This window comes from Moschus berezovskii, chromosome 7 (genome assembly GCF_049115385.1).
Source record: "Moschus berezovskii isolate FMDL1 chromosome 7, NW_MosBer_1.0, whole genome shotgun sequence".
Taxonomy (NCBI): Eukaryota; Metazoa; Chordata; class Mammalia; order Artiodactyla; family Moschidae; genus Moschus; species Moschus berezovskii.
In genome coordinates, this window is record NC_142466.1 from 48,824,126 (window position 1) to 48,838,058 (window position 13,933).

At 41.5% G+C, this 13,933-nt stretch overlaps 1 protein-coding gene across 2 annotated transcripts in view; it reads right to left on the minus strand.

The window, feature by feature from the left end:
* Positions 1-3,128: 3,128 nt before the first annotated feature.
* The window catches only part of VLDLR (very low density lipoprotein receptor), a 33,911-nt gene continuing 23,106 nt past the window's right edge, over positions 3,129-13,933 (minus strand). Inside the window, exons 10-19 of one of the 2 annotated variants that reach the window (XM_055428317.2) lie at positions 13,675-13,846; positions 12,619-12,837; positions 10,504-10,622; positions 9,798-9,937; positions 9,329-9,470; positions 8,357-8,503; positions 7,361-7,444; positions 6,899-6,979; positions 5,670-5,839; positions 3,129-4,777 (exon numbers count right to left, since the gene is read on the minus strand). In XM_055428317.2, the coding sequence (XP_055284292.1) occupies positions 4,742-4,777; positions 5,670-5,839; positions 6,899-6,979; positions 7,361-7,444; positions 8,357-8,503; positions 9,329-9,470; positions 9,798-9,937; positions 10,504-10,622; positions 12,619-12,837; positions 13,675-13,846 (1,310 nt within the window). In that variant the 3' untranslated portion in view covers positions 3,129-4,741. The remainder of the gene's footprint in view (positions 4,778-5,669; positions 5,840-6,898; positions 6,980-7,360; positions 7,445-8,356; positions 8,504-9,328; positions 9,471-9,797; positions 9,938-10,503; positions 10,623-12,618; positions 12,838-13,674; positions 13,847-13,933) is intronic. The other variant, XM_055428318.2, reaches the window with a different exon arrangement.

Consider the following 13,933-nt stretch of genomic DNA (forward strand, 5'->3'; position numbering starts at 1 on the left):
TCTCTGTCATCCACAGGGATGAAGCTCTGGCCCAACATTCCTTGGTAATAGTGGCTTTGATTTTCATTTCTCTCATGAGAGGTGGAGAGGTGGGGTTTGAGAGGGTGAAATATTGTCTGCCTGTGGTGAGACACTAAATTGACCTCTAAATATGGCAGAAATGGGGCATCTCTTATTCTTTCAACTTGATGTATCCAGATCTGGTTCCCAGAAAGGGGTGACTGAGCCATCTTCAGTTGAGGAAAGGAGAAAGATTTGGGTAAAAACTTTTGGAAAAGTTCTTTAGAAAAAGGAAAGGCTCAGAACAATTTGGGCTTCCCTGGTGGCTCAGTGGGAAAGAATCCACCTGCCAATGCAGGAGACGTGGGCTCCATCTCTGATCCAGGATGATCCCTTGGAGAAGGAAATAGCAACCCAATCCAGTATTCCAGCCTGGGAAATCTCACTGATAGAGGAGCCTGGTAGGCTATAGTCCAGGGGTTCACAAAGACTTGAATATGACTTAGTGACTAAAAAACAATGACAGAAAAATTCTCTCAAAAATAAACTTTATTTAAGTTACATGTACAGTTTATTAATAAAAGAAATATTTATCTATAGGTCAGCAGATGGGATGTGTTCCAACACATGCCTCTAGAATTCTAAAGATCCTGAGCATGATAACTGGTTGTACGCTCCGGACTGGTATCAAGTGACATTTTTAAAAAACAAGAGAGTTTTGTCAAAGCCAGTCATTTCATTCGAAGAGTTCTTTCCCCTCTGTGAAATGTGAGCAATGCCCAGGTCTCATGGGTAGGTTCCAGAATACCTAAGACCCAGGGTCAGGTATTGCATCATCAATCCATGGATTCAAGTTGCAGTTCTATCTTCTTGGGCAGGTATCTCCTAATGAGAACCTTAATATTTAAGATATGTTGTGTTACAGTTTGTTTTTCCCAATGTCTTCATACATAGGAATGATGTTGCATGTCTATAAATTCCTTTGGGGACTCTATTTTTCACCTTGTAATCCAGTGATCTATTCTACTTCCCATGGCCAAAGGAACTAATTCTGGAACTTTTAGCATCTTGTAGGCCTGGCACTGAACAAATATTTATTCTGTGCCGACCTGACATGGAGGTGCTAGCGTTATACCCTCCTTGTGCTGCCATATTGGAAGCCAGTTACTATGGGTGTCTGAGAAACTGTGAAAGCATCCAAGGTCATTAGTAAAGGAAACTCGGCAAACACACAATGTGACATTCAACTTAACCTTCACACAGCACTGACTCTTTGTCTGAGAGGAGTGCCAGTAAGCACACAGGGTTTGGAATCACCCATTATTTGCTGCCTCAGTTTTCATATCTACAAAATGGAGATAATACTTGCCTATTCAGGTTGTTGTGAAGATCAACTTTTATGTTTTCCAGAACTTCCACAGTTTAGGTCCATTGAAGCTGAGGGCCCCAAATGAGTGATAAAGACTAACAGGTTGTATTCCTCATTCTTGGATGTAAGTTGTTACAGCAAAAGTGTAGATGTGTTTTAAGAGCTTCCCTACCATTAAAAGCAAGAATTCCAACTTCTATTGGGTTCAAAATAATAAACTGCTTCCCAAGGTAAGAATTCTAGGAAATTACTCCAGTTAGACTGCATGACACAGGCGCATACCCCTCCTCAGAATCTTCTGCTTGGGCATAAGGATAGTTAAAAGGTAGTCTTCAATTTAGGTCTTCTCTTTCTAAGTGTTAACTGAAGAGTCAGTTCTTCCAATGCCCTATATTTGCTATTTAAAGCCTGTCTTCTTATTTTTTGAGAAGGGTTATCAGATTTCCAAAGATATAAGGAACAGAAGCAAGTGTCAAAGTTGAAGTCTCCAGTTTTTTTCCTTACGTTCATCAAGAATAGAACACCAGAGGCTTGGAAATGATACCAAGGCTTTAAAATAGCTATAAGAATGTTTTAAGAGCTGATTGAACAACTAGGAATATTTCTTACCAAACAGATAGCTTGCAAAGGCCATTTAAAAATTTGGACTCAAAACCTTGACTGAATTTCTTTACCAGAGGCCACAGCTCTATTTATCATCAGTCTTTGTAGCAGTTGGTAAAGTCTCTAGAGGGCTTCCTTTCTGTGACTTGCATGACAGGCTCATTTAACTTCCTTCTTTAGTGTCTGCTAAGCTTCATACTTTACCTCTTAATTAATTCTCATTTCCCACATTAAACTCTACAGACATAGCAAACTTATGCCAATAGGTTTCACATTGGAGTCTTAAAGTTCTTGTGTGGCTTCCGATGCACAAGGCTCTAGTCTCCCATGAGCTATTACTTCATGCTGAATTGATTAGCCATGTAACTGTTCTAATTTCCATAGAAATATCTAGTTACCACATTTCTTCAAGTGAGTTTGTACCTCTTAAGGTAGAGTTTCTGTCCTTGGCTACTTCTGTACAGGGCAAGGTGAAAGAATGAGATGCTATAGACTCTTTGAAGGTTGGAAATTGGGACCTAAAACCTGGAAGTCCTACCAGGGACTGGAATCCAGGAGATGATGGAGGATCTGCTTGGGTTTATTTTTAAAATCTATGGCTTTGCGCTTTATAGTGGACTAATACTGTATAGTCCTTGTAATGGGGGGAAACACTGGTGTCTTTAAGCTTCCAAGGAAGGAATTCTGTTTTGCTCTAAATGAACAAACCTATCAATGGGTTTTATACATGAACAAGGTCAAAGTCCTAGTCAATCAAATGGCCTTTAGAGTTTACATAGGATGAATGCTCACCTACTTATAGAACAGATGCTCCAGACACCTCTCAGGAGCAGGGCACATCCTGTTTAGTGTAATGACTATTTGCAGATGAAGCAACAGGTGGCAGGCAGAGACTCCTACCTTTATAACTTCGTTTTCCTCTGTATGCTTGACCTCCACACCCCCACAAAAAAGGTCTACACCAGAATTCACTCTCATCCATTTGACTGGAATCACAAGAGGGTATCTATTAAACAAGATGACAGAAGCACCTTCTTCATCTAGGATTATTGATCTCTTTACCTAAGCCACAAGCCAAATGACAACCGTCTTATTTACATTCCATATGCAAGTGGACTCTGACTCATCCACTGATCCATTTAGCTATTCAAAAATATCTTCTATTCATCCTTTGGCTATTGCACTGATCAATCTGCGAAGATTGCTTCTCCTTCTGCAGTGGACCATCACCTTGCTTTGGATTTGGAGCATCTTCTCAGGGTTAAAGCTTTGTTTCTTCCCTTGCTTGTTGACTTCCTGAGGTTTAAGAGAAAGAAATGGCCCATCTGATGGAAATCTTACAAAAATTGTCTGCTACTTTTTCTTCTACCCAGTGTCCTTTTCTACTCTTCATATTAAACATTTTGAAAATTGTCCATAGAAGGAATTGATTCTATGCCAGCAAGCCTGATAGATTAGATCGCCTTATAGATTCTCCATGAAGTCACTTTAAAATAGTGGTTTTCAAATATTAGTTTACACCAGAATCACCTGAAGGGCTTCTGAAAACACATATTCCCGGACCTTGTTCTCAGAGCTTTTGATTGAGCAGGTCCAGAGTAGGGCCTAAGAATGTGCGTGTTTAACAAGTTCCTAGATGATGAAGATGCTAACCTTAACCGCACTGAGAACCACTGCTTTAGACTGTTCAAGAATGGCACTACCTGTTACCTCCCTGGCTGTCTTCAGGGTCAATGGTCTAGATGTGTAAAAGAAGAAAGTCCTTACCCATGCATTGGAAGGCACTTTTCCTTGAATGATACATAATTTTAGGACATGGAAATCTGAGACAAGTACAGAAAGGAGAATTGATAGAAATCTTTAGCAAATGTTACTGGATCAGGAAACTAATTGGAGTAGGAAATTTCCTCAAAGGGTTCTAGGTACCGGCTAAACTAGCTTCTTTTACCAAACAAGAAATATTTGGGGAGGCAAGTATTAAGTGGTACCTCATTCTTTTAGTACTTAATTGTAAGGAAAACAAGCCATATTATAGGCTTCATTATACAATATCAAGATCTAGAGCTCATATATTTAGTTAGAACACCTGATACTACTCAGGCTGTTTATAGAAATTCATCCTAGAGGAATAGGCACAAACCATAGTTAAGCTGCTTGGTTTAATTTTTTTTTTAGCACTTGGAAAAAAAAATGTACAGTAGTTTGAACACTTAGTCTTTGCAAACCTCCACTGAGGTGAAAGATTTCATTCATACGTACAAAATTAGTTTACAAATTTTTTTTTGGCAATTTCACCTTAGTAACCCGTTTTATCCTATTGCCATTGTCCCAACCATTGAAAAAGTTTACAATAATTTACATAGAAATATTTTCAAAGTGCTTAAGAATAGTGATTGTTCTCTGGGATATTTACAGATGGCCTATACAATGTATGTACAGGTGGTATACACTATAGCACAAGTTTCGTTGCTGGAATATGGCTTTCGAGGGAAAGTGCATATTTGGCCAGAGGTGGCAATACTGTCTAGAAATTCAAGGGTTACAGATACTTTTGGTAACCACATCCAAAACTGAAGAAGAATGTGGATGGGAATATTTACAAAAGTAATATAAAAATGATTAAGTATACAAGCTTGATCCACGCAAAGATATCTTGATGTTCTTCCAGAGGGGAGGAAGAAAGAGGCTTCAGCTGCTGGCTTGGTTACCATTCCGAAGTTGGGGGGTTTCACTGGTTCAGACCTCAAAGGTCGTGACTTGTCTCAGGAGTCAGGCTAGATCATCATCTGTGCTTACAACTGATATCTGTGGAACACAAAAAGCATGGAGTGAGTTTGGTGATTCCTTTGTTAGTAGCAACTTCATTTTCTAAAGCAAACCTTGTTTTTGTGTTCATTCAGAGACCAAAGGTGCCCAGAAGGGAAGCCAGACCCCAAACTGTACTGAGTTGTATCATGCATTTTAACTTGAATTCAACTATATTTACTGGGTAGAGAGAGAAAATAGTGTGACTGATTCTGCCTATTCTCCTGAATGACCTTAGATTGTGGATAAAAATGTGAAAAGACACACATGTAGCAGGAACTGACCACCACTCCTGCTTCACTCTGCCCTTGTTTTGTTCAGACTGTTCCAAAGTGAAGGCTAAACACTCTATGTTGGTTTCAATTGAAGATCAAGTGACTGACTCCAGTGTTGAAAGGAAGGATAGCTATGAAGTGAGATAGGTGATTTTCAAGCATTTGGTCACTATGGCTAAATGAACCTTGCTCAATACACTGACTTTAAGTCAACCACCCTATGGGCACCAGCTTTAAGTTCAAAAAGGAGATGTTTGGTTCATGCTAATATTTACATTTAGCATAACCCAAAATATCTTAAATTGTACAATGATGTCCTTAAGTTGACTTGTCATCCTGTTCAGGGCAGACAGTTGTCAACTGACTTAAATTCTAACAGGTTAGACTATCTAATCTTCAGGGAGTAGATGAAGTACTGGGTTGACCAAAAAGTTTGTTTGGGTTTTTTGATAATAGCTTATGAAAAACCCAAACAAACTTTTTGACCAACCCAATGTTTGGTGACTTAATGGTTCTAATGGCTCTTTCCAGCCCAGGCAATCACAGCTTGTGTTGTGGTCTCCCTTCTAAAATGTCTGACTGCAAGTCATGTACGTAAAGACACAGCGCTGACTTACTGCTGGGTACGTGTGTCCAACAGAAGCACTGTGTCTACCAATGTCTATTGACAGGTCCTCTTCAGTGGTCTTCAAGTACACAGGATTGTCAAAGTTCATGCTTTTCATGTTCTTATGTTGCCAGTTCCGCCACATCAAGTAGCCACCTACTGCTGCCATTGCTAAGAGCACTGAAAAAAAGTTAGAAGGTGACTAACCGAGGTCTAGTCTCAAAACATACAAAAAAGGAGGATTCTAAAGAATCCATGATTGTTAACATTAATAAAATCTTCATGTTTTAGGAAGCTGGGATGACTAGAAATTAGAATATAAATGGGGTGGGAGCTTAAAAAATGTTCAGACCAGAGGTTGTTTTGTTTTGTTCTATAGACTCTGATGCATAACTAGACACCTCCATTTGGGCAGTTGTGGAGTCCTTGGCTCCTCCCCCGGCTGATCGAGTTCAAATTTCAGAAGCTTCCGGAGAGTCCTTCAGATGGTCCTCCTGGTGAGTTAGCTAAGCTTGGAATCCCATAATTTAAGATAAAGAGACCACTGTAGCATAGTGCCTTACGCTTCACATGCCCTAGAATAGTGTTAGAGGTTCTTCTCCCTGGGCTTGAAAAGGCTTAACTATTTTTAATGTACCTTCTATAACTCGTCAAGAAATCATTTAAGAACTCATGTATCTCCTCTGTATGAAGCATAATACATATTTCGAAGGGGAACAGAAAAGTGCTCTTCACTGGAAGGGACTTATTATGAAAGGGGATAAAACCAGACAAACAACTCTGAAGTAGAAAGCAGTGAGCACCTTGTACATAACAACTGAACATTCAGGCCTGCCAGTTGCAGTGCTAAGGACGCCACTGTAGAGAAGGTTAAGTGAAGTCGCTCAGTCGTGTCCGACCCTGTGGACTGTAGCCCACCAGGCTCTTCTGTCCGTGGGATTCTCCAGGCAAGAGTACTGGAGTGGGTTGCCATTTCCTTCTCCAGGAGATCTTCCCAACCCAGGGATCAAACCCGGGTCTCCCACACTGGAGGCCGACGCTTTACCATCTGAGCCACTGGGGAAGGTTATGGACTCTTAAATGAGCATGCCAGCTTGGGGAGGGGGCAAGGGTATTTCAGTGTCCAGAGTGCTGTGACAGTACAAGAAGCTACGGGAAACGCATCTCTAGATGAACTAGAAACAGCCATCCAGCATCTATGAAGTTCCTTGGATCCAGATGTGTGGGGAATGTACTTACAGAGGGGAAGGATGGCCCAGGCAGCAGAAGTCCCTTTAGGGGGAACACTGACCTCCGATACTGCTGTGGTCACATTGATCCCTACAATGGAATAAAGGGAATCAGTTTAGAAGGATCTGAATTCAGACTTTGAAATTCACACACCTGGTAGACAGCCTCATGCCCTCTTGCATCCACCACTGCTGCTGAGTATCTACTCCAACTGTATACCAAGAACAACTGGTCGAGAAGTATTTGTGAGTCTCATGTTATAATAGCCCTTTCACGAACAGCTCTATCACAGATGTTTTACTAAGTCAGGTCAGGCTAAGAGCTGCAGGTTCTAAGTCTTTGGAGTTTAAATACAGGTTACTAATTAGGGGCAGAACGAGGAGTTAAAGGCTGCATTAATGATGTAAGGGACAGATACAAAGAGTGTGGCTGTTAGTTGAGATTAACCATTTGCTGTACTGAACCCAATACCTCCAGGAACTAGTCCACTAGTTGGAGAAATTTCTGCTGTGTTGGTATCTTTTGGCTCATTGTAATTCACAGTAGTTGCAGTACCTGAATTATAAAACCAAGAACCTGGTTAATGCCAAGGTTCCAGAGTGGCTAGCTCTTTAGTCCAGACAAGCCATGCTGTGGGTTATTTTAACACTGGGAAATTGACAAACCACTGCTGAACCGAGTTGCATGGTAGATGTGTCAAAACTAAGGGAAACCTCAGAAGAACCACAGATACACAAGTCTTTGGGCAGAACTGTAAGCACTGGGAATTTGACAATTCAAAAAGATATATAGCCACACTTAATGACCTCTTTAAGCAAAGTCCCAGGCTCCTGGAAGTTGCAAGAAATGCTCTCAAAACCATATTACCAGGCATACTGGTCTCACTGTCAAATTGTTTTGTAATTGCTCTCTCAGTAAACTAAGCTTGTCCCTGCAGGGACTCAGTATCATGCTAATAAAAACCTCACATTATGAGATCCTAATTCACAACATGTAAGTTTTAATTTGCCACAAAGCTAAGAACAGGAAACCAAAATGCAAGTTTCATTTAAGTATGAGTTTAAGATAATGTCACCCACTGGGGCCAAAAGTTTTCCTGGAACCCTGGCATTCTTTAAGCTTCATTTCAGACCTCTTTCTCTGGAGGACAATGTTAAGACTTTAAGAATCTGCCAGTTGGTGGGTCAGTGCTGTTGTGGGACTAATTGGTACAAATCGGTATCAGTTCAGTTCAGTCGCTCAGTCGTCGGTATAGTCACCTATAAACTCATCTTATGTGAGTCAGAAGTCAGTCCTCAAGGAATGACATGACTTCTTGGTGTGCAATGGTAGCAGATGTGTTCTCTAATTTATTCCAAGAGTGAGTTAAAACAGAATTCTTAAAATCCAGGCTAGTTTTTATAGCTAGTGTTTTATCCCATTGCCTGTTGTAGGTCCTGCTTATGGTTGAAAAGGAAAAAGCTTTACTTTGGCACTCTTGGCCATTGTCCTGTAGATTGTATCCATTGGGACAGGAACAGGTGTATTTTGGAGAGTGGTCATTAATCTGTGGGGCTGGCAGGCAGAGGTATTCACATCCTCCATTCTCCATGTCTTCTTCACACCAGTTTTTACCTATTCAGAAAGAAAAGTCTTTTCAAAATGGGTCTTCCAGTGCCTGCTATACATAAAGCTTAGTTCTAGATGCTGAAGACATGAGTCCTTGTCTCTAAGGATTGCTCTGTCAACCCCTAAAGTTAAGCCAATACTCATGAAGGATCAGTAGTAGGAGTACAGGCAGCATGCTCTAAGGACACACAGAGCCAGAGAAACTTCTTGGAAGTAGGAAAAGAGTTATGCTTTACACAGATGTATGGAGGGAGGAGGTGAGTGAGCAGACCTAGCTTCACTATCGGTCCAAAGCTTACAGCAAAGGCTCAGAGGAAGGAGAGAAGCATGCTCTTCTGGCTTTGTCTCACTCCCATAGAATGGGAGGAACCCAGCTACAGGGAGGCTTAGGGTTTCATTTAGATAGAACCAGTCATGTATTCTGAGCAGGAGACCACATGACCAGATGTGTCTGAGCATCTATACAATTCCATACAAGACGTGTCATGGTGGAGAGAGAGGGAAAGGTGATGGCATAAAAGCTACTTTGGAGGCTTAGTGCAATAGTTGTAGCAAGAAGGAATGAATACCAAGGGGGATGGAAGGGATTGATATAAAAGTCAGGAGGCTAACAGTTGGGAGGGAAGCTAAAAGCTGAAGTTCTGAAGCTCTTTGACTTGTCAGTCAGACTATACTGATCACCAGGTCTGAAGGGTTGGAGGGAGGGTCCAATGGGGGGAAATTTCCATCGTGGAGCAAGTTGAGTTGCTAGGGAGCTGCTGATACCCAGAGGGCACTGTGTCAGGATGCTGCCCTGAAAGTAGCCAGAGGGGCTCTGCTTCCCCACGATACCTGATGGTTGTACAAGTTCGTGATAGACAATGATGTCCTGGGCATCATTAAGGTTGTTAACTAGAGTGGCCAGCTCCGAGCCAGTGAATTTATTGGCACCATAGACTGCTTCATTTTCCCCATCTATCCAGTAGACACGATCCTAAAACAGAACCCCCAAATTAGTATGTACATGTAGGATCAACATGAGTCAGTCTCTAAGGTCATTATTATTTACTGTCAATTTAATGGATCAAATTTATTTAAGGCTGGGTTGGGACGTCAGCTGTAAAACTCTAAGAGAAGCAAGTTCAGGTTCTTAAAATGCCATGAGGAATCAGTATGTCAATTGGCCCAGGTTTTAGGTTATGGCCCAGGTTTAGGTTTCTCAAGTCATGCCCCTCCATCCTTCCCTCCTTCCCCTATTCTTTCTCTCCAAGCTGTACAGTAACTCAGAGGTATACGCTTAAACGTGAGACACACATCTTACCTCAAATATTGTGAGTGCCAGGGGATGAGCTAGGAATTCCAGAGACTTCAGGACTATCCTGCGATCTTGGCCATTCAAGTCCACACTGGATAACATGTGCAATTTGGAATCCAGCCAATAGAGGCGGCCCTTTATAAGGTCTGGTAGGAAAAGAATGGTCAGAAGTCAGAACTGGTCTGCTTTCATTTAAAATATCTAAGGAATCCAGTACTCTGCTTTCACTGTTCCTGCTCTAGCAGGGGTTCTTAACAGGGTCCCCCAAATCTTGTGAAGCAGCATGCAGAATCTGCACCCACATACATCTGGGGGGACTCAAGGGGTACTTGAGACTGTCAAAGTAACTTACTCAAGTGACATCATAGAAGTATTAAAAGAGGCCAGCATTTTGCTGTTCTCCCCTTAGGAACCAGAAGTACCTTGAAATTCTGGAAATGTAAGGCACCTAGGTCAGGAGTGTTTTTGATGAGAGTTCACCTAATTCATGTCACAGATTAGCCCCAGATGGATAGAAAAGCTAGTAATTATGGAGCAAGTGATTTGTTAAGTCCACCATTCCACTTGTACTGTTTGGTTCTTCTCATCACAAATCCCTGCTTAAGAAGGAACCTTAGAGTTGTCTGCTATATATAGTCCAGCATTCACTATAGAGATTAGTAAAACTCTGCAGACAGTTGAATCGTGGTTGAGGAAGGAAGAACACACATACCAAGTGTAATTCCGTTAGGCCACTGGATGTCCGCTGTCACCAGGGCCCGTCTGTCAAACCCATTCATTCCTGCTTTTTCAATTTTAGCTGGTTCACCCCAGTCTGACCAGTAAACAAAGCTGGGAAGAATTAGAAATCAGCTTCAGTGGTTTAGAAGGAATAAAGTTGTAGCTCGAGACATACATGTTCAAAGAGTAAATGGGAAACTTTAGAGTATAAATGGTACCACTTAAGGGTCAAAGTTATGTTCTGGGTAAACAAAAGTTAACACTCTGGATTGACAAGCTCATTATTAACTATATTAAACTATGTAAGTCTGACATTAAACTTCAGCCCAAAGTCACAGGTTATATATTTCCTTTATGAAAGGCCAATGCTTTCAGGAGAGTAAAAGACGAGTATCTGGCAAAGTTTACAGACATCCAGGGCTGGGCTGTGTTCTAGTGAGGCTTCATAGGAGTCAACTGTGATTACTACAGCCTTGGTCAAATTGCTAATAGCTGCTTTCCTGTATTATTTAGGGGCAATTTGGAGGAAGTCCTCAGTGAAATGTTTCTAGAGAGGTTTATGTACTTTCATTGGACTTTCAGACAACTTGCACACTTAGATGAAAACCTAGAGATAACGTGGTTACCAAAATCCTCACAACTCATGTGACCACTCAGGCTGGATCATTCAGAGCTAACCTGATAAAAGTGTTCAGACAAAAATTAAATCACTTGCATTTAGAAATGAGCCTATCTATGAAGCAGAAACAGACTCACAGACATAGAGACAGACTTATGGTTGCCAAGAGGAACGTGGGAGAGAGGGGAGGGATGGATTGGGAGTTTGGGATTAGCAGATACAAACTATTATATATAGAATGGATAAACAACAAGGTCCCACTGTATAGCACAGGGGACTATATTTAATATCTTGTGATAAACCATAAGGGAAAAGAATATGAAAAAGAATGTGTGTATATATATGTGTGTGAGTATATATATATTTATATATCTCCATTTATATATATATATTTCCAGGCAAGAATACTGGAGTGGGTTGCCATTACTTTCTTTAGGAGATCTTCTCAACCCAGGGATTAAACCCAGGTCTTTACCTTCAGAGCCACGAGGGAAGCCCTACACACACACACACACACACACTACACACACACACACATGAGTGAAGCCCTACACACACACACACACACACACAAAGGGACAGGTTTACTCTCTGACCTGAAATACACACACACACACACACACACACACAAAGGGACAGGTTTACTCTTTGACCTGAAATACACACACACACACACAGGGACAGGTTTACTCTCTGACCTGAAACACACACACACACACAGGGAAAGGTTTACTCTCTGACCTGAAATACACACACACACAAAGGGACAGGTTTACTCTCTGACCTGAAATACACACACATACACACACACACACACGAGGGAAGCCCTACACACACACACACACACACGGGAAGCCATACATACACACACGAGGGAATTCCTACACACACACACACGAGGGAAGCCCTACACACACACACACACACACACACACACACACACACACGGACAGGTTTACTCTCTGACCTGAAATACACACACACACAAAGGGACAGGTTTACTCTCTGACCTGAAATACACACACACACACACACACACACACACACACTGGAGTGGGTTGCCATTTCCTTCTCCAGGGATCTTCCCAACCAAGGGATCGAACCCAGGTCTCCTGCACTGCAGGCAGACTCTTTACTGACTGAGCTGCAAGGGAAGTCCCTGAAATTAACTATTCTTCAGTGTAAAAAATGCACAGAAGCTGGGTGGGCATAAGAGTTTAGATACAGCTTTCGATGTATCTCAAATCAGAATTGTTGTTTCATTCATGTGAACTAGCAGTCATCTGCTCAGGGAGGGCCTGTCATATAGATAAGTCCATTCCCGACTTGCTCAATGATGGCACCACTGACATCTTGTACTAGATAATTCTTTGTTGTAGGGGGCTGTTAAATCTTGGGATTTCAGTACTATTTTAGGCACAAGGAAAGCTCCTGACCTACACAGATAGCATCTGAAAGTCTATATGATGAAAAACACAGAATACAAACCCAGACAATGGGTCCACAGCTATGGAGGCAGGCTCTCGCAAGTCAGAATTAAACAGGAACTTCCTCTTGGTTCCATCTAGGGTAGCTACTGAAATAGTCTTAGAAGCCGCGTCAGTCCAGTAGATGGTCTTGTACACCCAATCAACAGCAATGGCTGCAGGATTATAGACATTGTCGATCATTTTAACATGTCTACCAACTTTGTCATCAATTGAGGCACTGAAACAGAATAGGTCACAAGAAATTTAAGAGTTTGACACCATCGGAGCCTGGAGAATGGGCTTTCTGCTCACAAATCGGCCAACTACTTTGTTCAGGATGAACTCTAGTAACCCCATAGTTCAACACTCAAATTATGTAACCACGCTGCTTACCAATTCCAAATTACTAACACTGTAGGCGATTTTGTTGTTGGTCTGCATTCTACTTGCAAGAACACTATACTCTTAAGTGAAGCTATTTGCTTCAGTAACTATCATCTGAGTTTCTACAGTTCCCAATAAGAAAAAGCTACCACTACCATTCTAGTTGTAGCAACTATGAACTAACTCAACTAACTGGAATAAAAAAGGGAGAACATCAGAGAAATTAAGATGTTACCTGTTATAATCTTATAATTACAGCCATCTTTTATTTTACAGGTGATTGTTAATTTCAAATGAGGAACTGATAGTAATTTAATAATTAAAGAATCAGTGTTTAGATTCAATGTGTGTGTGTGCTAAGTTGCTCCAGTTGTGTCTGACTCTTTGTGACCCTATGGACTGTAGCCTGCCAGGTTCCTCTGTCCATGGGATTCTCCAGGCAAGAATACGTGGGTTGCCATGCCCTCCTCCAGGGGATCTTCCCAACTTAGGAACTGAACCCGCATCTCAAGTCTCCTGCATTGGCAGGTGGGTTCTTTACCACTAGCACCACCTGGGAAGCCCCTTACATTTAATGTTCCTGACATTTAATGCTGGACTGGAACTAGAGATGAGGGAAATTCCTCCAAACCTTCAAAAGGCCAGTGACAATGACTTAGACCAAGACACCAAGAATAGAACTGTAAGTTACCTGAAGATGGCCTTTTGGCTTAGATCAGCCCAGAATAGTTTTTGAGCAGCGATGTCAGCATCGAGAGCCACAGTGTTTCTCAGTTGTTCAACTAATTGGATATATTCTTTCCTCTCCAAGCCAATTTTCCTGATGTCTCGTCTATTGGTGAAGATCAGACTTGGCTCTTTGCCTGCAAGACAGGAGTCAGGTTAATTTAGTTTTCCTGAAAGAAGACAAGGTCCTTCCAAGTTACTTCCTCCCAATAGAGGAGCACTTA